We start from the raw sequence: 25,599 nt of genomic DNA, 5'->3' as shown, positions 1-25,599 counted from the left end.
ATCATTAATCGAAGAACTGAGGTATTGCAATCCTGTACAAATAATAATTATTATTATTTATCTTTATTAGGGAGGCTTTCAGCCTTGGGCTGGTTCGCCTCCATCCTGTACAAATAAGAAAATGCCTCGTTTGTGCAAAAAAAGAAGAGCGGCCGGGAGGAACGAAAAAAATTTAAATGTTCCGAAACCAGTACCTATCCGAGGGGGGCGACACATCTAAATCTCAAGTTTAGATGCTCAACCAATCTCACACTAGCGAATCAATCTTCGAAAAATCTTCTTTCATTTGTCGCATCTACTTGCATCGCGCATCATCTTTTTGCAGGAAATCTTCTGAATCGTCATCAATCTTCTTTCTATCTACTCAGCGTGCGTGCAGCTAGCCACAGCAAAACACAATCTTTTCTGCATCGTAGATAGAGTCGTCCCCCTCGTACCTATCAGACCCCGGAGGATTCGGAATATGGTCAGCCGAGCAAGGCTTGTGCTTCAAGAACGGATATCGTCGAGGGATTCCTGCCTGATGGTGAGTTTCCTAAGAAGTAATCGTTCTGTTGTCGGTCTGGTGATCCGTCTATTGAATGATAATCATGGATTAAAAATGGGTCGAACAAAAATGTTCATCGACACGTGTCATAGCTATTTGTGTTGTGCTCCGGATGGTAATATTGTTTTCTTTGCATTTATTTTTAAATAAAACAACTTTCTATTTTACAGCTGCATCTGATCTATGATCTTCTAGCGATGAAAAAAGACACAAGAGCTACGATTAAAGACATCTATGATTCTTCTAGTGATGAAAAAAGACACAAGAGCTACGATTAAAGACATCTATTATTCTTCTAGTGATGAAAAAAGACACAAGAGCTACGATTAAAGACATTGCGACGAAAGCCGGCAACACTCTTGGTTGCAAGCTACGAAATGCAAGCAAGCAGCCATGCATACGTGCAAGGTGTTCAAGTGTGTAATGGTTTTTATTAACGCTAAGAACCATATCGATTATTTGCTCAAAATTATCGAGCATGATGCTGGTTTCTTCGAAGCTACACACTTAGAAAATAATCCCGAACTCGGTTTAATTTTCTACCGAACCTCTTCGGTTACCAACGAGAAACCGAATAAATGGTTTAAAAACCATCGTTTATCGAAGCAGACCCGAATTTCGGTAAAAGAGTATAAATTTGACAGATAGAAATGAAGAGTAAACCGAAAAGTACGGTAAAGTATCGATATTTACGAATTCGCTACGCGAAAACCAAGAAACTCGGTAAACTGATCCGAATATTCACTAAAACGTATTAAACGTCAAACGTTCAACTTGCGCTCAACTTCGCGACGGAAATTTTAACCGAAAACTCGGTTCTCTAAGCTGAGTCTAAAATTAGTCAGCCATTTTTTCTCGCGGGTGCCCATCGGACGTGTGCAAAACTTTAGTAAAAATGGAAAAAATTCTGGAGCAGCTGTAACAGGAGGATGCACGTTTGATTGAAATCTTTTGTAAGTATTTGAAACTATGATTGTATGATTTTATTTGCAGCCATCTTTTGCTATAGTTTGTCTCTACTGCCATGAAAATGTACAAGGTTATGTATCTGGCTTGCAAAGGCATTTAAAAACCATTTGAATAAGAATGACTTCGAAGTCAGTGATATTTTTTTTGACTGTACTTTTCCATGCAGTAACTCGCGTTACGGGAGTTTTTATTCTCCAAAACAAATTAAATAAATATATTTCATACATTTCTTTGACAAAACTGAACGAAGCAACGCATCCTTAATCAAAATTTAAAGTGGGATTTGAAGTGAAAACCGAGCGCTGCCCAAGAGAACCGAATTCCGTAATTACAACAGGTGGGTCGGTTTGTTTGACAGCGTTTGGTAATTCTCGAGTAAACCGATTTTCGGTTATTTCTGCTTGAATTTATTTTTCGTCAACCGAGATTTTCGGTAACATTGACAGATTGTGGGTAACAATAAGAACTAACGACAGCTCGGTTATTCCTCTTTGAACCGAACAGACTACCGAGCGTTCAGCAGATAAAAACTCGGTTGAAATCAAACCGAGTTCGGTAATATTTTCTAAGTGTGTAGTATTGATTATAAACTCTCAACTTTCTTCGAAAATCATCTAGCACAGAACGTATATGAAAGAAATCTTCCTGTGAAGAAATAGTTCGGTAAATCAATTAATTCAATTTTCAAATGGAAGGAAACAATTAAACTTCTTTTTTTTTTAAACTCTTTTCATTTGCTAATGCCAACTTCTGCTTTTTTACCTTTATTTTAATCATGAAATATATAAGAGAAGTAGCCAAAAGTATTTTAGGTAAATTGATCAAAAAGAAAAAAGTAAACATTGTTGATTGTACATCAAATAAATGGTATTATTTGTGAGTTCGAGAAACTCTCACTAACACTAACGCTGTATGTGAGAGCAGAGATTGCACTATCACCATTACATGATATTGACAGGGATTCTTTCACCCTTCACCTCATCCCAAACTTTGGGTTATGTTCACGATCTTGGATGTCATAATCCATTAAAATTTTCGTAATTCTAGGACCTCAAACTAATTTTACATTCATGACAGACGTTGAAAAACTACTCAGAATTATGTTTAATGTTTATGGCTGAGGAGCATGCTCGAACGATAACACAAATGATAGAACCATTCAGCAAAATAACCATACAAATTTTATTAGGGTTTTAAATTTTAGTTGGTTAGTAGTTTTAGTTAGTTGTCATTGTTTAGTGTATTCCTAATAGTTTATGGATATTTAAATTGAACATTCAATTTTTTTTTCTATGGCATGAATTTGACATCCTTTCGTAGATGACCAAATGTCGTGGCGCGGCTTCAAAACAGGGATTTCTGTAAAAACCCTGAATTAATTATTATTTAAGGGTACATCATCCGCAAGCCCCTACTGTATAATATCGACAAACATATCGATGGCTGCCGCACGCGCACACTGATATATAACCCACCGTACTGGACACCAATCTCATCACCACCACACCAGAACCTAGCACAACATAAAACCACCCAGTGCTATGCTGCCGAGAGAGTCGACATCCAACGTCGACCACCTTGCACAAAATTTGGTAATGAAAGCTTCCCAACTAGTTCGTAACGAACGGGGGCTAGTATGTGTGCATTCATGCATTAGCAGAGCAGGCTGTCGACCACCGACCGCCACCGAGTGCGATGATGGCTGGATATGCTTTTGTTTACTTTGCTTTTGGAACGGAGAAGTGATGACGATGCTGGTGGTGGTGTTGTTCCCTGAATCGTTGAAGGTGCCGATCGTGCATTTTCCTGTGAATGCACTACCACTATGTTAGTTCCATTGGGCCATTCGTTGATCCATTCCAAACGGGACAAAGTGGTCGAATGGCAACCTCCATGATTGATCCTGAATATGATATTATGCTTTGAAAATTAAACTTTGTTCCGAAAAAAAATCTAACGAGATTTAAATTTAAATGGGTTATTTTTTTAAAATTATGATATAATATAAATCAGGCATGATCTACATAATCATTGGGATCCCACGGCAAGCCGCGAGGGAGCTCATCAATTATTCCAGACACGTCCAGCACGAAGGTCTGCTCGGTCCATAGTGATTCAGAAATTTATGGAAAGGCAGAAAAATGCGCAAATGGATGGATTGAAAAGAGGAAACTTGCTTTAGAGAGCCCTTGCAGGCTACCTACATGCAAGCATGCATGCATGTGGTTATGGTGAGACTCTGGCACTAACAGGACACGCAACCGTCGTCGGTTCGGTCGCCGATATGTAGAAACAAAAAAAAACGTTCAACCACTTTGCACTCACACAGAACCGCGCAGAGCAACATGTTTTATGTGTGCAGTACTTCGTCTGTGGAAGCGCAAACCCGAACAGATAGGTGCGCGCGATACAGAGACACTGCGACGAGAGGTCCAAAAACTGGTTCTGGACTGGAACGAGGGGTCCCCTAATGTGTAGGCTATGTTGGTACATTTTTCAAACTGACGAGTTTTCATGATTGATAAGTAGAATTATGCTGAGCAAAATTTAGCGAATATTCCAATCCTAAACAAGAATCATCCAAGCACCCCTCGCCATTCCAAACTGGTTTGTCGCCATGACCGCGCTGTCTCGCTCGCTCTAGAGCCTTCTTTGTTCCGATCTCTCTCGATCGTAAAAATTTTCGTTGATCGCAACTAGATCCTGCAACTTTTCCCACGTTCAAACTGCTATACTTTCCACGGAAAGCGTCCGGAATTCGCCCATAAATCGATCCCTTATCTCAAATCAGGTTCTAATTCTTTGATTTTTACAGATCTCCGGAACAAACCCATTGAAAACCACGCCATCCAACGGTGGCCAGGCGCGTAGCAATACGGCAGCAGCCATTTTGCATTTTCCAGCCGAGCGCAGCCGTCCCTTTCTGGCGCACATATACAAGTTCGTGTTCGCCCGATGTGCGGATATCTTTCACCGAACCCCGACGGTCGACGAAGAGCAAGGCAACTTGGGTGTTTGTGTGTTCTAGGAAAACAAGTCCTGCTCAAAGTGTATCGAGACGCGAGTGTGAATGCACATGCTCCGTGCGCTCAGTGGTTCGAAGATTTTTTTTTATGGAGTGTTCCGTTAAGAAACATAGAATAGGAGAGGAAGCTCAAGGGGTGTACGATCGGTAGTAGCAGCATTTCACCGATGAGGAACCTCGCAATCTTCGAGGGATTCGGATTGTGGTGATTTTAAGGTGAAGAAGAATCTTGAAAGTGCAAAAAATCAAGAAAGTGAGCGCTACAGCAAGGAGCAACGCATGCATAGTGTGAAGGGGGAGGATTTTATGGATGTGCATCTAGAAAAGATAGTAGTAGCCCGTTTTGGCATAGTGTGAATTCCCGGAAGTCCTGTGGGGACTCTGCACAGTATATTGTATGGTGGAAGCAATGGGTGAATGAGTGAAACCAGATCAATGATGGCCGAAGAAGATTCGTTGGCAGAATTTTTATGTGCATGAAAAAGGAAAGGTGCGCGCGGTGATCGTAGAAGAAATAGATCAACAATCCAGCTCATGCTCCAGGGGCCGAATTTCAACAATGCGTGTCAATCGAGTGGTTGGGCCTTGGAAGACCCTGGAAGAATCGTGGTGACCTCAGCGGTGAAGAAAGGAGTCAACAGTGAGTGAGAAAACGAATTGGATGATCGAGAAGAAGTTAGATAAGTGTTAAAACTAGTGCGCGTAAACCGGAAGAACAAAATTGTGAAGCGGGTTGGACCGGAACCTACCCGCGCCTGAAAGGATTTACATATCATATCAACCGGAGCAGAAACTCCCCGAGTGTTCGAGAGATCGTTTCAACAATCTGGAACTATGTGGTTAACGACGACCACCCGCAGGAGGTCGTCCGTCGGCCATTACGGCGCTCCTGGCCTACTATCGTCAAATACTCGGATTACTCTACTCGTCATCGGATTGTTCCTAGCCGTATGCATTGATTCCGCTTCCGGTGAGTACGATTTTCCGATCAGAAAATTTCAAGATTTATCCTGGGCATTCCAACCGACGACTGTGGCCGTCATTGTTGCCACCACCAACACAAACAAAACCGCGCAAGGATATTCCGCACCAATACCGGTGCACGCGTCCGAACATGGAAAGGACCAAAGCAAACAGACAGCGATAATCGGGTTCGTTGCTTTCTCAGGATCACACATTTTTGCGCGCCGCACACCTGCAGTAGATCACACAGCCAAATCTGTCTTTCTCGTCCTTTCGAGTTGTTTGTGATGAGCTTCGAATGTAATTTGGGACTTTCTTTTCATTTTTTGTTTGTGCCGTGTCCTCATTTATCGTTGCATCCATCTGGATGAGGAGATCGGTGTTTTGTTGTAATTTGAATACATCGTCCTACAGCGACGATGACGAAGGCGACGCGACAGCCCTCTTTGTTATGGCAAAGGTAGGTACTTATCCATATGGGAAGGATAATGCACTGCCGGCGGAGTTTGATCGCACCAATACTGTTGCATAATATTAGGGTTTTTTTTTCTGCGTCCCGGTGGGGTGCATCAAGAGGACCAACTGTCGGTTTTCTTGAAGGTGTTTACGCAGTAGGAGAATGCGTTTGCAGCACTGGAAATGGGATTAATTTTCCATAAGCCTTATGAATCTGTTTAGCATCTGCTGGTTACAGATTTGAATGTTTTGTATTCTGGATTTTTGAAAACGTGTTTGATTTTAATTTTTTGTTATCTGCTAATTGAACATTTCGTGGATGGAATGTGGTCGACTATTCCCACTCAACCAAAGCGTGTAATATTTCAATACAGTTCTCCCCAACTCGATGCAAATCAAGGCTACTTTGGCCACTTTTCCCATGCTAAGGAAAATCTCCGATTAATCCATAAATTGAATCGATATTTAATTGGTATTTAATATCTAAATGGTGTCTTAGGCTATTGGCAAGATATTACCATTGATAGGCTTAACAAAAATTTGCTAAATTCTTGTTAAGTTTTGTAATTTGAACTTCTGTTCAATTTTTAAACTGCCGTATATTAATCTGTCATCTTCAGAACTTTCTCTAACTAATAAATTCATAACTCTGAATTCAACAATTTTCTTAGTTTTCTCAATAATTTTCTCTCTTGAAAAGTTTCTTTTGGAAATTTGTGCATGGAATATTCATAAGAATTCTCCTGAAGTTCATCTGGGGTCCAAACAGAATTGTCATTGAAATTCAACGTAGCATTCTGCCAAAGTTCAATGTTGAGATTTTTGTCAAGATTTGTCAAGTATTCTCCTAGCAATTTCATAGTAATTCTCTTATAAATTCCCTCTTAGAATCTCAGAACTCCAGACCGTTTTCCCAAGGGTCAAAAGTTATTCGAAAGTAACTGTTTCAAAAGTAACAGTCATGCTCTTTTAGACATTGATCTTGTAAAACCTCGACAGAACTTGTAGTGTTACCGGGATATTGTTATCACATTCAGCTGTTTCAACCAAACCGGGAAAACTGTGTCAGACAACCGGAAATTTAAATTCGTTATGCCATACGGACTTATGTCCATACATCAGTTAAAACTTCATGCTCGAGCTTTGGATCTATGTACATTAAGCTGGGTTTAGACAGGGCAAGTCAATTGATCAACTCAGTTGAATTCAATTGGCTTGAAAAGTTGAGCCTGGTTCAACTTTTTTTCAATTCAAGTGAGTTGCGTTCAAGTCAGTTGAATTCAACTGAGTTGATCATTTGACTTGCCTAGTCTAAACCCAGCTTTACCGATGTGATTTTTAAAATGCATTCAACTGAGGCATCTGGAACATTTTCAGTTGATCCAATCGAAGTCTTAAGCACTTCCAAAAGCCGAAAATAATTCAATTTTGTGAAATCAAACTCGAGCGTCTAGACGGATGAATGCCCAGGAACACATTGCACGTTTCTTGGACTTGGACCAAACCCCATAATGACACCTCAAATCGCATGAGAATTCACAATCAAGTTCACAAGACCATATTGGTCACATCCAAACATGTTCGGAGTGCCTCCGGGGAAGTGCTCTGTTTCCAACTTGGACCTAAACGCGACCATGCGAAACCTAAAATCACGTGAGAATTCAAAAACCAGTTCAATGGTAGCGTCAGCGTGAACAAGGATGTCAAACTCGGATAAGATTACTCTTACACGCTAGTGAATGGCAGTCATATTGAGTTTCTACATCTGGACATGTTCCAGGTGTTCCTGGAAACTCCTCAATTCCGGCGGTTATATTGACCACATTGGCCATAACCGGCCATGGCTTGGGAGCCCCTGAGGAAGGTTAGGTTTTAACCAAAACTTACCATGTGCCATATCAAATCTCATTAAGTTAGATAGCGAAAGCATATTCACTACCCGTCGATAAGTATGGACTCATATGGAAAAGTATTGCAACACTCATTTGAATATTGCATCACCCCCCAAAAAGTTTAGCATCACCATAAAATTTTTGAAATAGCTGAAAAACGTTCAGAATGCGCTTGGGGAACATATAATTTGCGTCTTTGGAACTTGGAAAAGTACTGATTCACTTCAGAAAAGTTCTATATCACTTCGGAAAGTTCTAGATCACTTAAGAAATGTTCTGAATCACTTCATAGAAAAAATCTAAATCACTACTAAAAACCCAGAACTACTAAACATCTCAAAAACGTTCGGAATCACTTTATGAAGAAATTATTCACATCAGAACAGTTCTAAATCACTTCAGAAAGAACTGATTCCGAGATTTTCAGAAGTGTTTCAGTGCTTTCCGATGAGCTTTCGAACCTATTTTTAAATGATTCTGGGCTTCCCGATGTGATTTAGATTTTGTTAATCTACGGGTGATTAAATATTTGCTGAAGAGCTTCCAATCTTTTCTGAGGTGATTTAGAATTACAAAGAATTACGAAGCGATTCTGAATTTTTCTGAAGTGATTCAGTACTATTCAAAGTTATTCCAAGCTTTTGTAAATTGGTTCAGTTTTTATGAAGGTTATTTCAAGCTTTCTGAAATTTTCGGAAGTGATTCTATATCATCCAAAAAGATTCCGAGCTTTTCTGGTATGATTCAGTACTTTCTGAAATTAATTCAAACTTTTCTAAAGTGACTCAGTTTTTTTCTGAAGTGATTCAGTACTTTCGGAAGTGATTACAAACATTCTGGAGTTATTCAGTATCATCCAGAATGATTTTACAAACTTTTAAGAAGTGATTCAGTACTTAGCAAACATTCTTAAAGTATTCCAGTATTTTTCGAATATTTCTAAAGTGATTCAGTGCATTCCTAAGTGTTAACATTATTTTCGAGTTCTTGCGGAAGTGATTACAAACTTTCTGGAATGATTCAGTACTTTCCAAAGTGAATTTCAAATTTTCTGAAGTTATTCACTACTATCCGAAGTGATTCCGAGCTTTTCGTTCGTGATTCTAAACTGATTCGGTACTTTCAAAAGTGAATACAAACTTTCCGCAATGATTCAGTACTTTCCTAAGTGATTCCGAATTTACCCCGGAATCTACTTTTCTGAAGTGATTCCAAATTTTTCAAAAATGATTCAGTTCATTTCAAAGTGATTTTGTACTTGCGGAAGTGATACCAAATTTTTCTGGAATGATTCAGTACTTTCCGAAATGCATCCAAAATTTTCTGAAATCTGTAAGTACTTTCCAAAGTAGTTCCTAACTCTGAACGAAATGGTTCAGTACTCTCCAAAGTGACTTTAAACATTTATAAAATGTTTCAGTACTTTCGGAAGTGATTCCAAACTTTTCTAAGTCGTTTCATTACTTTCAGATGTGATTCAGTGCTTTCTGAAGTGATTCAAAACATTTCTGAAGTGTTTCAGTACTTTCCGAAATGTATCCAAAATTTTCAGGAGTCTTACAGTACTTTCCAAAGTAATTTTTAACTATTCCGAAGTGATTCAGTACTCTCCTTTAAACATTTTTAAAGGTATTCTGTACTTTCTGAAGTGATACCAAACTTTTCTGAATCGTTTCAGTACTTTCAGCAGTGATTCCGATCATTGCTAAAGTGATGCAATATATTCCGAAGTAATTCAGTACATTCTGAAGTGATTCAAAACACTTCTGAAGTGTTTCAGTACTTTACAAAGTGCTTTACGTAATGAATACAAAATTTTCTGAAGTGTTTCACTACTTTCCAAAGTAATTCCAAACTCTTCCGACATGATTCAGTACTCTTCTAAGTGACTTTGAACAATTCTAAAGTGGTTCAGTACTTTCGGAAGTTAATTCAAACTTTTCTGAACCGTTTCAGTACTTTCGGAAGTGATTCTAAACTTTTCTGAATGGAGTTTCAGTGCTTTCTGAAGTGTTTCAAAACACTTCTGAAATGTTTCAGTACTTTCCAAAGTGATTGAAAACATTTACCAAAGTGAGTCCAATTTTTTCTTAAGTGATTCAGTACTTTCTGAAGTAGTTAAATTCTTTTCAAGTCCTTGCGGAAGTGATTATAAACTTTTTGAAATAATTCAGTATTTTACAAAGAGAGTTTGAAATTTTCTGAAGTTATTTAGAGCTTTTCTGAAGTGATTCCAAACATTTAAGAAGTAATTCAGAACTTTCTGAAGTGATCTCAAACTTTGTGTAAGTGGTTCAATTCTTTCCAAAGTGATTCGGTACTTGCGAAAGAGATTATAAACTTTCCGCAATGATTCAGTACTTTCTTAAGCGGTTCAGATTTTTTCCTGAAGAGATTTCGCACTTTTCTGAAGTGATTCATTACTTTGGGAAGTGATTCCAAACTTTTCTAAAATGATTCAGTTCTTTTCGATGTGAGTTAGTACATACGAAAGTAATTACAAACCGTTCTGGAATGATTCAGTACTTTCCAAAATGCATCCAAAATTTTCTGAAGTCTTTCACTTTTTCCAAAGTAATTCCTAACTCTTCTGTTGTGATTCAGTACTCTCCTAAGTGACTTTGAACAATTCTAAAGTGGTTCAGTACTTTCGGAAGTGATTCCAGACTTTTCTGAATGGTGATTCAGTGCTTTCTGAAGTATTTCAAAACACTTCTGAAGTGTTTCAGTACTTTCCAAAGTGGTTGAAAACATTTCTGAAGTGATGATGTACTTCCCAAAGCTACTCATTTTTTTTCTTAAGCGATTCAGTAGTTTCTCAAGTGTTTCAATTCTTTTAGAGTTCTTCCGGAAGTGATTACAAACTTTAAATAAATACTTTCCAAAGTGAATTAGAACTTTTCTGAAGTTGTTCAATATTATCCGAAGTGATTCAGAGCTTTTCTGAAGTGATTTCAAACATTTAAGGAAATAATTCTTTACTTTTTGAAATGATCTCAAACTTTGTTAAAGTTATTCAATTCTTTCCAAAGTGATTCGGTACTTGCTAAAGTGATTACAAACTTTCCGCAATGATTCAGTACTTTCCTAAGTGATTCAGAATTTTTCTGAAGTGATGCATTACTTTGAGAAGTGATTCCAAACTTTTCTAAAATGATTTAGTTCTTTTCGAAGTGATTTAGTACATGCGAAAGTGATTACTAACTTTTCTCGAATGATTCAGTACTTTCCAAAATTAATCCAAAATTTTCTGAAGTCTTTCACTACTTTCCAAAGTAATTCCTAACTCTTCCGACATGATTCAGTACTCTCCTAAGTGATTCCAAACTTTTCTAAAATGATTCAGTTCTTTTCGAAGTGATCTAGTACATGCGAAAGTAATTACAAACCTTTCTGGAATGATTCAGTATTTTCCAAAGTGCATCCAAAATTTTCTGAAGTCTTTCAGTACTTTCCAAAGAAATTCCTAACTGTTCTGGTGTGATTCAGTACTCTCCTAAGTGACTTTGAACAATCTAAAGTGGTTCAGTACTTTCGGAAGTTAATTCAAACTTTTCTGAACCGTTTCAGTACTTTCGGAAGAGATTTCGCACTTTTCTTAAGCGATTCATTACTTTGAGAAGTGATTCCAAACTTTTCTAAAATGATTCAGTTATTTTCGAAGTACTTTCTAAAATGCATCCAAAATTTTCTGAAGTCTTTCAGTACTTTCCAAAGAAATTCCTAACTCTTCCGACATGATACAGTACTCTCCTAAGTGACTTTGAACAATTCTAAAGTAGTTCAGCACTTTCGGAAGTTAATTCAAACTTTTCTGAACCGTTTCAGTACTTTCGGAAGTGATTTCAAACTTTTCTGAATCGTGATTCAGTGCTTTCTGAAGTGATTAAAACACTTCTGAAATGTTTCAGTAGTTCCCAAAGTGAGTTCAATTTTTTTCTTAAGTGATTCAGTACTTTCTGAAGTAGTTAAATTCTTTTCGAGTTCTTGCGGAAGTCATTAAAAACTTTAAATAAGTACTTTCCAAAGTGAATTAGAAATTTTCTGAAGTTGTTCAATATTATCCGAAGTGATTCCGAGCTTTTCTGAAGCGACTCCAAACATTTAAGAAGTAATTCAGAACATTCGGAATTGATTTCAAACTTTGTTAAAGTGTTTCAATTCTTTCCAAAGATATTCGGTACTTGCAAAAGTGATTACAACAATGATTATGTATTTTCCTAGGTAATTCTGAAAAGACTCCAAACTTTTCTAAAATTATTCAGGTCTTTTCGAAGTGATTTAGTACATGCGGAAGAGATTACAAACATTCTGGAATGATTCATTACTTTCCAAAATGAATCCAAAACTTTCTGAAGTCTTTCAGTAGTTTCCAAAGTAATTCCTAACTCTTCCGGAGTGATTCAGTACTCTTCAGTACAATTTCTAAAGTTATTCAGCACTTTCTGAAGTGATTCAAAAAAAAATCTGAATCGTTTCTGTACCTTCAGAAGTGATTCCGATCATTTCTAAAGTAATACAATACATTCCGAAGTGATTCAGTACTTTCTGAACATCACTTCAATCATGATTGATTTTCTTATTTAGGAGATTTTCAGCCTCAGGCTGGTTCATCTCCGAGGACTTTCTGAAGTGATTCAAAACAGCTCTGAAGTGTTTCAGTACTTTCCAAGGTGATTGAAAACATTTCTGAAGTGATAATGTAGTTCCCTCAGTGAGTCAAACTTTTCTCAAGTGATTCAGTACTTGCTGAAGTGATTTCCTACATTTAATAAGTGATTCAGTACTTTCTTAAATGATTCAGTGCTTTCCAAAGTTATTCCGAACTTCCATGAAGTGATTCAGTCCGTTTTAGAACTGATTCCCGAACATTCCTGAAGTTATTCAGTATTTTCCTTAGTGACTCCGAACATTTCTGAAGTGATTAACTACTTTCCGAAGTGCTTCAATTCCTTTTCTTAAGTGATGCAGTACTTTCCGAAATGATTCCAAACTTGAATGAAGCGATTCAGTGTTTTTCGAAGTGATTCCGAACTATTCTCTAGTGAATCAGTACTTTCTAAAGTGATTTAAAAGTTTTCAAAAGTTATTCAGCACTTTCCGATTTGATTCAAAACAATTCTGAAGTGAGTCAGTGATTTCCGAAGTAATTCCTAACACTTTGACACATTTTCTTTGGGCGATACTAAACTTTTCATGGTGATGTCGCAATACATATCTATGCGAGTCCATACTTCTGATGGGTAGTGTATGCAATAACAAATGCCCATAACAACTGTCAAACTCAAGAGCCACATGTGAAAAGGGCATACAAGTTTTTTGTAAACAAACCTTTGTAGGCCTTTTTCTCGCCAACCGAGGGTCACCCACGCAAACCAACAACATCATCGGGAAGGGGAAAGCTTACTCTACCCGCTAATGCGAATGGTATGCGTTGATGTCATATGGGTGGCGAGAAAAGGGCATAAGAAGGTTTGTTTACAAAAAGCTTGTATGCCCTTTTCACATATTGTTCTTGAACTGTCGGATCAAATCCAAACCGGATCGTGGGCTTCAACGAGGTTCGGCTAATGGATTTTTAACCAGCAATGCAGTGAAAACAGATTCTACTACAACCAATTCGTTCACTATGCCCCTTTTAAGACTGCTGAAAGGAATATTTGCCTTTTGTGAGAGCATAGTTTTCAAGGTTGTTAGAGGCGCGGAGGACCCAAAGTCGATACAAAAGCGTGGTTTTTTGTTGAATATTTAATCAATTCTTTGTGAAACTATGAATGTTTTTTTAGAATTTTTCTTTAACAGAATCTATTAATACAACTCGTAATCTAAAGTTTTAGCTCAAAAGAGTAGAAACAGCTCTTTTTTATGAAAATTAGCTCTATTTAACGAATTAGCGAACATCTTACCTCTTGGTTTATTCTGATTAGACTGTTAGAACTGTCTTAAGACAGTCTTTGTTATTTTAATCAGATATCTTATATTTAACCAATACGATCCCCTGAACTGCCACCGCCCGATTTTACAGCTTTCGGAAGTGTTACAAATCATCCCAATCGAGAGCCATTCACAATTCATTTAGCTTAACATCCACCTAATGAACTTGCCAATCTTCCACCCCTAGGGGTGCTGGGATTAAGGTCAATCAAAATCACCACACTTTCATCGATCGCTGATGCTGCTGCTGCTGCTGCCGCTGCCGAGTCGATCGCCGACAGCTCTCACCTCCACACGACTTTTACAACCTGGTCATCTGCTCTTTCTCTAATTATAAAAGGATTAACGCAGCATATTTCCCTAATACCTTCCTACTTGTATCTGTGAAAGAGACCGACCGACTTATAGGTCTCTTGTTTGCGATGGCGCTGCCATCGCTGGAAAGACTACAATTCGCCAATTTCGACAGAATGCCAAAACCCATTTCTAGATCAACGACCTCTCTGCCGTCGCCGCCGCCACCGCCGCCGCCGTGATCTTCCTTTACTCTTGACGGGCAACGAATGACGACCTACTTCGCCACGGCGGTGTCGAGTGAACGACTCTTCAAGGGGCACTCTACATTGCTGTTGTGGTTGTTGTTGTTGCTGTTGTTGGTGCTCTGCCCCATCATTCTATTTCGCTTCGAGCCAGGTTTGGTCACACACATCCCCTTGCCACTCGCTTTGGTGGCTGAGAAGGTGGCGATGGTGGGCACTAGTTTTACATCGGGTCTCTTGCGGGTTCAAGAATTCCTATTCAAGCCATTTTCGCTTCGTCATCTCGCCGCTCTGGTTGCTTTCATTTGCTTGCCCTGCGCGGAGCCTGCTCATGTGGACCCCTTCAAAAGCCAATGCCCGCTGCTTGAGTTGAATACATTGAACTCAGCGAATTTTGACACTTCTCGACTGCGAACTGTCAAAATTGCGCAGCATTAGAATCGATCGATTCGAGTGCAATATAGACGATCCCGTTGTTTGAATGGGCCACGCGCGCCCTTGGCGTCTACCCTCTCTTATCGCCTTATTGTATTGATTCCCGGAGATTATAGACTAGTGGAGATGCTGGACTGAGGGCAAAGAAGAACAACATAAAGGAATCATAGTAATAACAACTATGAAAACAAACTGTACTGGCTCTCGATCTAGCGATCGAGCGGGCTTCGTTCGGCCAACCCGACAACAAACTGCTACTGCTCGTCGCCGTCTTCTCTTCTTCGTCGTCGGAGTCGGAGTCGGAGGGGGCAGCCTCCACAAAAAGTAGAAGAAGGTACAATCACCTTAAGTCCATCATCATCTTCTTCTCCGCTCAAATTATATTTCCCCACATTTCCATGCACAAGTTGTCTCTCGCGGGGTTCGAAGCGATCAACGTGAAAAAGATGAAAGATTGTGTTGCTGTTGCTGCTACGAAGAGCAAACGAGGAAGGAACCCCGAAAAAAAGCTCTGCCGAGTCCGAATCTTAACACACGGAGAAAAAACACTCACACAACAACCAAATTGGATTTAAGGTGAGTCGAAGAAAAAAAAATCTTAAATCCGACAGAAAAAAAGCCAGGCCTGCGGTAGAATCGAACCCCCGAGAGATGATGAAAACGAAGCGCAGAGAAAAGCGCAAAGAAGGATGATAAAAAACAACACTATATAAAGTATTACAAATGTATATGGTATTATAATGGACGCACGTCGCGCGCACGTTGCCACCGTCCTCCGTCCGCTCTATTCCACCAGCACGGAATTAAATAAAAAAAAGAAACAAGGGTTGAGATTCTTCGGAGCGATCGGCAAGAAGAAGCAAAGATGACCATAAAAATCTCCTCTCGGCTCAGCTCGAAACAAAGGAACACGAGACACGAGCTGCGGCTGAGCTCAAATCCCGAAAATTTCCTGCTTGACTGAGTAGGCGTGTGTGAGTGTGTGTGTCTGCGCCCGTGCAGCGCGCTAAAATCGTGTTGTCGCACATTAAATCCATGCACAAAAAACAAGAACACAAAATAATGCCTTTTTAGAAGGAAAAAGGCTTAACATTTCGAATGTTCTTATAGCCGGCTGATGACGAGACGAGCAAATTTCGCTAAAAACGGCCATAAATTAGAAGATTTTCTCCTGAGTGCAAAGATAAATTCTTTCGAGAATATAAATGGGGGTGGAGGAGAACGATGATGATCACACACTGTGTTGCATCGGTCGGTTGATGGCGATCGTCTAATGGCGAAAATGTCGCGTGTGCAAATTGCCAACTAATCCGATCGGCCTTGACTGGGGATTTTCGAGAGTTGGAAAACCTATCGACTCTTTTCAGTCTCAAAGCTGCTGTTTATGGGATTGATAATTTGTCTTTGAAATTGAATAATTTATCTAGCATTGAGCGAATTTGCTTCACTTTGTCAAGCAGATTTGGCGTGAATTTCTACCAGTGGATTCAGAAAACTGGACCAGCAAATTACATTTTTTTATGAGACGCACAAATTTTGGCTACTTTTCTCTTGGTTCTAGAAGAAAAATCTCAAAATATTGTTTTATTTCGAAGTTCGAATGTTAGCAAACTGCTCGAATGAAGTTTATTAATTGGGTATCAAAACCAACATTTCAAAATGGTGTAACTGGCTGTTCTTGAAAGCCTCGAACCAAGGTTGCAAAGACTCATTTCAGCTAAAACAATGTTTTTCTAAATTATGAAATAATTAGATGCCATGATCAAATTTTGAATTGGTAGGATACAAGAAGAGGTTGCAAAGAATGTGTTTGACATATTAAACCTGTTTATTTCACTTCATGAGAGTCACAATCAGCGATTGTTCACAAACTCACTCACTCACTCACTCATTCACTCAGCGATCAGCAAATCGCTGATTGTGACTCATAGAAAGCAAAATTTACAGGTTTTATGTTTCCAACGCATACTTTGTAACCTCTTCTTGTAAGTTACAAGTAAAACATGCCATCATACCATCTTTTGGTTTTATTATTCCGAAAAACATTATTTTAGCTGAAATGAGTCTTTGCAACCTTGCCTCGAACCAGTATCAATTGAAAACATTCGAGTGCAAGGTATTGACTACCTAAAAAAAAACCTGGAAAATCAGGAAATTTTCTATAAGTTCAGGGAAATATTTCTCAATCCTTATTCATAACTGCATTGCAATCTATAATGATAGGTTAGAGAACTGCTTCGGCCTAATCGCCCATTTTGGGCCTATCGAGCAGAAAACTTCAAATAAATCCATGATTTCAGTGTTAACAAGTCAATTCAGTGCTAACATTTGAAAACGACACAAAAGCCATTTGTAAACAAATGGTTTGTGGGCCCTTTACTCACTACTTGAAGTACAACCACGGGACACAACAGCAACATCGGGTAGGGGAAATTTTCCCCTTCCTGACGATGCTGTTGGTTTGCGTGAGCGTTCTTCGGGTAGCGAGTAAAGGGCCCACAAACCATTTGTTTACAAATGGCTTTTGCGCCGTTTTCAAATGTTAGCACTGAATTATGCGTTTGGTACGATACTTTAGTTAATAAGCTACGGAACGAAGTCAATGAGAACGCGTGATATGAAGGTTTGCACCCATTATTCCCAAAAACAAAAGAAGCGCTGCGACCGAATCAATTTTTATCTTCATCCGATAGGCCGAAGTGAATTCATAGGCGTTTCAATGCGTTAGGCCGAGTTTAGAATCCATAGGCCGAGTTTGGCGACAAGAAGCAGTGTTAGACTTTTGACAATATCTCAACGATTGGTTTCTCTTTATCAAATCTTACGGTACATACGGAAAGGCTAATAAATTTGGAAGCCATCAATAATAATAACATTCCGTTTGGTGCTAAACTGCGCTAGATTAAGAAAGACAAAGTGCGGGTTGTGCTTAATAGACCGGAAATGGGGTAGTTAACCCTATTATCAATCAGGTAGGATAGTGAAATACAGCAACCCCTTAGTTTAATGGGTTTGTATACCGTCCACCCATCGCTGTTTCTTGGCTGTCCTTCAACCAATTACGCCGATTTTTAGTATGTGATTAGTGTCAACTATAAAAATGAGGAACCTCCACCATTATAAATATGGTGCCTATTAATGGATGACGGACTTAATAATCTACTTCATAACTAAACCATAAGGTAAAAAATTTCTATCGAAGTATGGTACCAACACTGTAGATTCACGTATCAAACTTTAATCAGTAACCTCTTTTTAATTGCTTTATTTGTACAGGCTCAATCGAATAAACTTTACAGAGCCAAGTTATCATTTGCCAGGGTGGCAAGTGAACCAGGAAAACCAGGAAAATATCGGGATTTTTTTTACCGGGAAAAAACCGGGAATTTTTAAGCAAAACCAGGAAAATAATAATTTACTGATGCATGTCGTTTTGAAATGATGACGTTACTATTGTGACTGCCCAAACAAATTCTGAAGATTTTCAGAACAAGTTCAGAAGAATCATTAGCTTGTTCAAAAGGCTTCTATGATACACCCAGTGGACTTCCGGGACACGATCAGAGGACTTTTATAGAGATTTTCAGAACAATACAAGTTCTGGAAATTTCCAGAACAAGTCCAGAAAAACCCAGAACAAGACTGGACAACTTTTGAAACTAAATCAAAACATTTCCAGGACTTTTAGGAGAGTTTCAGAACTTCAGGATTTCCAGTACAAGTTCTGATAATCTTCAGAGCTAGTCCGAAAAACTTCCAGAACAAGTCCAAAAAACGTTCACAACAAGTCCAGGAGGCTTTCAGATCTAATCCAGAAGACTTTTAGGGTTCAGAGAACTTTTAGACCAATTCATGATCGAGTTCAGGAGAATTCCAAAATTAGTCGAGAAGTCTTTCAGGATACTTTCAGAGGACAATAATTTCATACAAATCCAGAAGAATCATTAGTTGGTTCAAAATACTTCTATGATACACCCGGCGGACTTCCGGGTCACGTTCAGAGGACTTTTAGGAGATATTCAGAACAAAGACTGCTAGTACAAGTGCTGAAAATTTTCAGATCGTGTCCAGAAAAAAATCCATCTGGACAACTTCTAAAAATAGATCAAAATACTTCCAGGACAAATCCACAGGACTACTAGCCCTGAAGGCTTTCAAAACGAGTCCAGAGGACTTCCAGAACACGTCCAGAAAACTTCCAGAACACGATCAGAGGACTTCCAGAAGACTTTCACTACAAGTGCTGATAATCTTCAGAACAAGTTCGAAAGACTTCCAAAACAAGTCCAGAAAACTTTCAGAACAAGTCCAGAAGATTTACAGGGCAAGTTCAGATGACTTCTGGTCCAGGAAACTTTCAGGGGTTTCAGTACAAGTTCTGAAAATGTTTGGCCCATTTCATGAACGAGTCCAGAAGGATTCTAAAATTAGTTGAAAAGCCTTCCAGGATACGTTCAGAGGACTTACAGAAGACGTTCTGTGCGGGTTCTGAAATCGTTTCAAGTCCAGAAGATTTCCAGAACGAGTTCCAGAAATTCTGAGAGCTTTCCAGAATTTTCGAAAGCTTCCCATAAGTCCCGAGAATTTCTCAGATTTCTTCTAAAAAAATCTGTGCATTAAAAACAAATTCTGAAAACTTTCCAGAAGTTCCTAAATTTTCCCAGATGATCTTAGAATTTTACTGAAATTCTATAAACTTCCTAGAAGATCAGAGTACTTCGCAGAAATTCTGACAGGTTTGCAGAATTTTCGAGAACTTCCCATTAGTTCTGAGAATTTCTCAGAAGATCGGAGAACTTCCCAAAAAATGTGTGATGCGTGCAAAATAATATACCTGTACATTCAATACACTTTGGTAATCGAGTAGAAAAGCATCAAACGGTAACTTGCAACCAGGGTTGCTTCCACTCACTTGCTATAAAGGGATGTTTTAAGGAACTGTGAAGTCACTAGTGATGGTTCGTAGATGTAAGTTGCAGGAAGGGATTGTAAAGTGTGTGTTTGACACATAGAACCTTTCAATATTGCTTTCAGAGCGTCACAATCGGTGATTTTACGATTAGTGAGCGCTCACTCTGAGTGAACGCTCACGAATCGTAAAATCGCTAATTGTGGCACTTTGAAAGTGAAGTTGACAAGTTTTGTGAGTCAGACACATATTTTACAACCTCTTCTTGCTACTTACTAGTACAACATATCATTATATCATCTGATGATTTCATAATTCCGAAAAACATTGTTTTATAGCAAGTGAGTGGAAGCAACCCTGCTTGCAACAACTCAAAATAGCGTCGAACATGCTCATTTAAGCGGGAAGTATGGCTACTCAAAAGTTAGTAGGCGCACTTTTCCTCACTTTTGAGTAAACGACGTTCTCGCGCATAGTGAGTCAAAACCACTCTGTGATATTTTCAGCCAGAAAATTTGTTTAATTATTTGTTTTGATAAAAAAAAAGGAAATTACCTGCTCCAGATTAATTTATTTGGAGCTTTAGACGATTCGACGATTGAGAACAGTCTCCGCAAGCAATTCCTACTTACGTTAATACATTTCGGCCGGTGTTATTGAATAATTTCGCCGTTTCTTAGAGCGTTTGCTCCGACACGACTGGCATTTTTTTTTTTCGAGGCCCCAGATTTGGCTGACTCAGTGGCTTTTACTCTGTTTGACATTTCTCGTTTATTGAGATATTGACAACCTAATGCATCACCCGGTGAGTAAGCTTAAGTAAGCGTGCAGAGCTTTAGTCGCTGCTGTCATGACAACGCAACTTTGCTTTAGTACAAAAACGATGAAAGCTCAAATAGATCAGTGCACGGTCCCTAACCTCACACTTTAATGTTATTCGAGGCTAAAAAGCCCGAAAAATTCCTAGACCGGACCGGGATTCGAATCCAGTCGCCTCCAGCATCGTCTTGCTTAGAAGCTGCGCTTTTACCGACTGAGCTAAGGCAGACTAAAGGAACTTGGTTATTATTAATATTATTATTATTATATTTATCACAGCATGGTGTCGACTACCTGGAAAATCAGGGAATTTCAGTCCATGTTAGTCCTTGAACATCAGGGAATTTCTTTAAAAATCATAATCTTCTCTGAAAAGTAATACTGATCTCGCTAGTCTCATACAATTTATTTACTCGGTGTACTTTTAGGATGTTTGTAAATTAATAAAATCTTTAATAGAATTGTGAGCTGGGTGGGTGCTCGAATTAATTATTTTAATTGCTCAAACAAAGAACACTGTCTTCTCCAGCTGCATATGTATTGTATTAAAAATTGCAGATGCATTACTGTAAGAACTCTCAAAATCCTATGAATTTACACGCTAGTGTTCGTGAGATTCTGATTGGCGAGCTGAATTTTGATGATTTTGGGCCGTCCCTGAGTTGAAGTGGGATCCAGAGGGACGGTAAAAATTCATTTACATCTTTGAGTAAAGCTATACATTGTTGGTTGCGACAAAATTCATGCTCCAAGTGGATTAGCGTCCAACAAAAATTAAACCTCTGAAAATGGGTTGGAGTGCCTTTGTGTAAATGCAAGAATGGCAAGAAGTTAAGAGATATATTTCCGAATACTTATAGTTCTAGTTCTTCATTGTGTGCTTAAGAGGCCGGATAAATTCGGACATTAACCTATCCAATGAAAATTTAGAATTATGATCCTGCTTGGATGGACGAATTTTTGCTTGACTCAGGGTCACATGGACCAACATTTCTAATTTTGTGAAAGCACAACTCTGAATATCAAATTTTCGATTATGCTGATGGAAAGAAAGTGGAATCTCAAGTAACCAACAAGGCTGTTTAGTAATAATCCGACTAATAATAAAGCCCTGTGTTAGTCGTATGTTAGTTTTACATAGCATAATCAACCTGAATTAGCGGGCTCATTGGTTACCTCCCAAGTAACAATTTGGGTTTTTATGAGGATTCTGTTGACCATGATTTAGACGTGTACAGTGCTTTAAAACCTCAATAAAATTTGCAATGGTACTTGGGCGAATGTCGTATTGTCGTATTGCACGATTTCCCACCGGAGGTATCCCACTGCGATCAAGCGTTTGGTTAAACGTGTTATCCATAACAAATGTTCAACGGAAATGGGATGGGCATTGAAGTGTGCACGGGGAGATATATATATAAAGAGGGGATTAAAGACAAGTGTTTCATATGCTGAAATGTCCCTAACGGAAAGTCCAGAAACAGTCAGAAAAATAACTAATAAGGGTCAGGAAATTGACATGTCAATGAGAGGAAATTGAGAAAATAAGGAGATCATGAACACGTTGAACACTTTCTGGCGATATAGCCTGTGATGAAAATGCATTACTCTCAAATTTTAGCTGGTTCGTCTCTTCAGGAAAAATTGGTGTAAACATCTAAATAATAGCTGCATTATTTGCTTTGCAAATTGATCGATAGACTTTAAATCTATTGATACCGAATAAATCTTTAATGTATGTCGTTTCAGATGGCGCCAATAAATTTGAAATTTGTCAATAAATGGTTAAGCTATGATTTTTTCAAACATTGCAAATTTGCCGTTACACATTTTATCGGAGTGTTCGGAGTGTTAATGACCTATACTATAAATGCCAATATCGCTAAGAACTAAAGCTAGCACCCCTAAACTAGCAGAAAAATAAGTTGTTGAACTAGAATCTTTCGGGTAGGACGTTTTCTCGGCTTAGTGGATCATTGTGTAAGTGCTTCAAAAATCACTCGTTTAAGAGGTCCAATGTCATAACGCTCTCTAATGTTACACCTCAGAAAATACCCTCGTAAATTATCCAATATTTTCCCAGAAGATGTTGCGGAAAAAGATCAAACAGAATAGAACATTAATGTTTTTTTTTTGGTAATTTGAAAGTCATTTAGACTTGAGTTTAACAGTCAGTTAAAGATATTCGAAAATTTTAAAGAAGTCTCCTAGAAAAAAAGTTATTTCATTCTTTTAATTTGTGTATCTTATGAGCATTGATATTCAGTTTCTGTAACTTATATTTGAAATGATTTTTGGTTTCTGAAACTATGAGAAACGAAGTGTGACTTCTGAAACTTATTGGAACGATTTTCATTTTCTGTGAAGTAAAAGAATCGATTTTGGGAACGGGCTTGGCCTAATGATAAACTTCTGTAACTTACACACCAAGGTCAAGAGTTAAAATATAATTCCAGTATAAATCCAGAATAACCTAAAACTGCTGAAGTGACTAAATAAAAAATAAAAATAATAAGTCGATTGTTGGCTTCAGCAATGTATGAGAAATGATTTTCGGCCTCTCCCGCTTTTAAGAAACGGGTTTCGGCTTTTGAAAGTTTTGAGAAACGGTTGCTTGCTTACTCAACTTATAGCAAAAATTTTTGGCTTCTGTATTTTATTAAAAACGGCTATATTATGATTGGCTTCTGCGAGTGATTAGTTTCGATTATCGGCTTATGCAACTTATCATCAATTTTGGGTTCTGAAACTTAAAGAAAATGTTTTCCAACTTTCACACCTTAAGAGGAACGATTTTTAGCTTCTGAAATGATTTTCGGCTTCTACAACTTCCGTTCTAACATGAATGTTTAGTGTGATAATTTATTAGCTAGAGAAAGGTCTGAAGAGGGTAGGTTGATAGTTCCGTTGGAGTACGGCAGTATGAAAATTGAATAGAAGTTAAAAATGAGCGGTAGGTTGTGAGTCGCTAGGACTATTCCACAGCCGCTGGCAGTATATGAGCAAGTCAAACGCGCACTACTTTGCCTGCAGATTTGAAGAAATACTTAACTTGGAACTTTTAAAAATCGATTATCGGCTTAATGCAACTTATTACCAACGATGTTTTGTTTCTGAAACTTACAGACAATGATGATCAGCTTCCAAATCTTATGAGGAACGATATTTGGCTTCTGCAACATATTAGAAAATATTGCTCGCCTAAGCAACTTATGAGAAAGAATTTGAAACCACTGAAACTTATTAGGAATGACTGTCGACATGTGAAACTTATATGTATCGGTTGTCAGCTTTTGTAATCTTCTTATTCTTCTTCTTCGCATTTCAAGCTTATCGCATATTAGCCTATTGCGTGCTCTCTACCTAGTCTAGATCTAGATGCACTTCCACAGTTATTAATTGAGAGCTTTCGATGCCTGTACTATTTTTGCATTAGTATAATTGTAAGGCAAGTACAATACTCGCTATGCCCAGGGAAGTCGAGAAATTTTCCAACCCTAAAAATTCCTAGACCGATCGGACCGGGAATCGAACCCGGCCACCCCGAGCATGATTTTGCTGTGTAGCTGCGCTTACCGACTGAGCTTCGTTCGTTTATGTGGAACAACTTATGAGAAACAATTTTCGGCTTTTCCAACTTAAATGTGAATTGATTTTCGGCATCAGCACTGCTCAGGAACGACTGCCGGCTTCGAAAACTTATGTGAAACGGGTTTGGTCTTCTGTAGCTCATTAGCAACGATTTTTGGCTTCTGAAATTTATAAAAGTCGATTTTCGGATTCCGCATCTTAGGAGGAACGATTTTTGGGTTCTGTATCTTATCAGCATTTCCACGCCAAATAGCAAAAAAATATTGCACTTTTCATAAAAGCATGACAAATTTTTAAAGACTAAGTTTTTAAAAAGACGTATCCAGAAAAATATGAACTTGTTGATTTTGGTTGCGTCTAAAACGGAGTGAGTAAGTCTGGCAGCTCATGTGCCTTAAAATGAAATGTTTGTTATTTAGTATCCAATTATATAAAATATAGTTTGAAGCTGGATATCACGACTAACATTCGAAAAAGGTTGAACACAATGTCCTGCTTTTAAAATTCGCAATAACTTGAGAACGATTGGACTTAGGAAAAAAGGTTTAATGACTTAATGTATTGACAGTGATGCGTAGAACCCATTTTTGGCATTACGTTAATCAAAAATGTGTAAATCGAATGTGCGCATTTTACCATCTGTCAGCTTTCTTCACAACCAGAATTGAAAAAAATCGAAGGGTATTTCCCAGGGGCCTGACTGGCGGCCATGTTGTTGATGCTACTTTTGTCCTTCTGCTTATAACATGATTTTCCATCCCTTTCCACCATCTATACTATATTTGAATACGGTCCGCGATGTTGTCAAACGTATAGGATTGATATAGGGATGCCAGCCCTCTGGTATTTTCAGCAGTCAGTCTGTGATATGTATGCCTACAGACTGACCAAACATGTCAAAGATGCTAATCTCTGTTGTAATGTCATAGTCCAGAATTAACTTTGAATTTTCCACAGAATTTTCCTGTTGATTGCCTAGGAACACATATCACTGTTCCTTATGTATCCTGTCTAAATTCGGTTAAAATCCTCTTTAAAATGTTCTTGGAAATGGTTGATCATTTCCATCAGTCTCTTTTGAAAAGTATCCTTGGAATGTCTCCAGAAGCTCTTTGATATTCTCCTTAGAAGCCGCTTGGAATCTTCCTCGTGATTCGCAAGAAACACCCTCCGAACTAGAATTCGTCTCTAGAACTCCTTTGCAACTGTTATTAGATTGAGATTCCCTTGGATTTCTTATCAGAATTATTTTGGAACTCGTTTCAGCATGCTCTTGGATTTTTTTTCACAGGAATTCTTGGAATTCTCATCAGAACATTAATTTACATTCTCAGAAGCATTTTCAGAATTCATTAAAAAAATTTCATACATTGCAGTTTACCAAAACTCCGTTATAAAATTTGTTTTATTCTGTTGAATTCTTCTCAATGCTCCCATGACATCAACCTCAAATGTTGTGAGTTAGAACTTCCCTAAAATTACAGCTAAATAACCTAACCTTAATGCTATCGAAAATTTTA

The 25,599-nt window shown here is 38.3% G+C and overlaps 1 protein-coding gene across 1 annotated transcript in view; it reads left to right on the top strand.

Moving 5' to 3' along the window:
* The first annotated feature begins 4,552 nt into the window (after window positions 1-4,552).
* N (neurogenic locus Notch protein) overlaps window positions 4,553-25,599 on the top strand; it is a 247,721-nt gene continuing 226,674 nt past the window's right edge. Inside the window, exon 1 of the mRNA XM_065218825.1 lies at window positions 4,553-5,511. Coding sequence (XP_065074897.1) covers window positions 5,376-5,511 — 136 coding nt within the window. The 5' untranslated portion in view covers window positions 4,553-5,375. The remainder of the gene's footprint in view (window positions 5,512-25,599) is intronic.

Source organism: Ochlerotatus camptorhynchus, unplaced genomic scaffold (assembly GCF_037179485.1).
Source record: "Ochlerotatus camptorhynchus isolate MF236.1 unplaced genomic scaffold, CSIRO-AGI_Acam_v1.1 ptg000094l, whole genome shotgun sequence".
NCBI classification, from domain to species: Eukaryota; Metazoa; Arthropoda; class Insecta; order Diptera; family Culicidae; genus Ochlerotatus; species Ochlerotatus camptorhynchus.
Note: the sequence above shows the minus strand (reverse complement) of the source record. Positions and strands in the feature narration are given on the sequence as shown.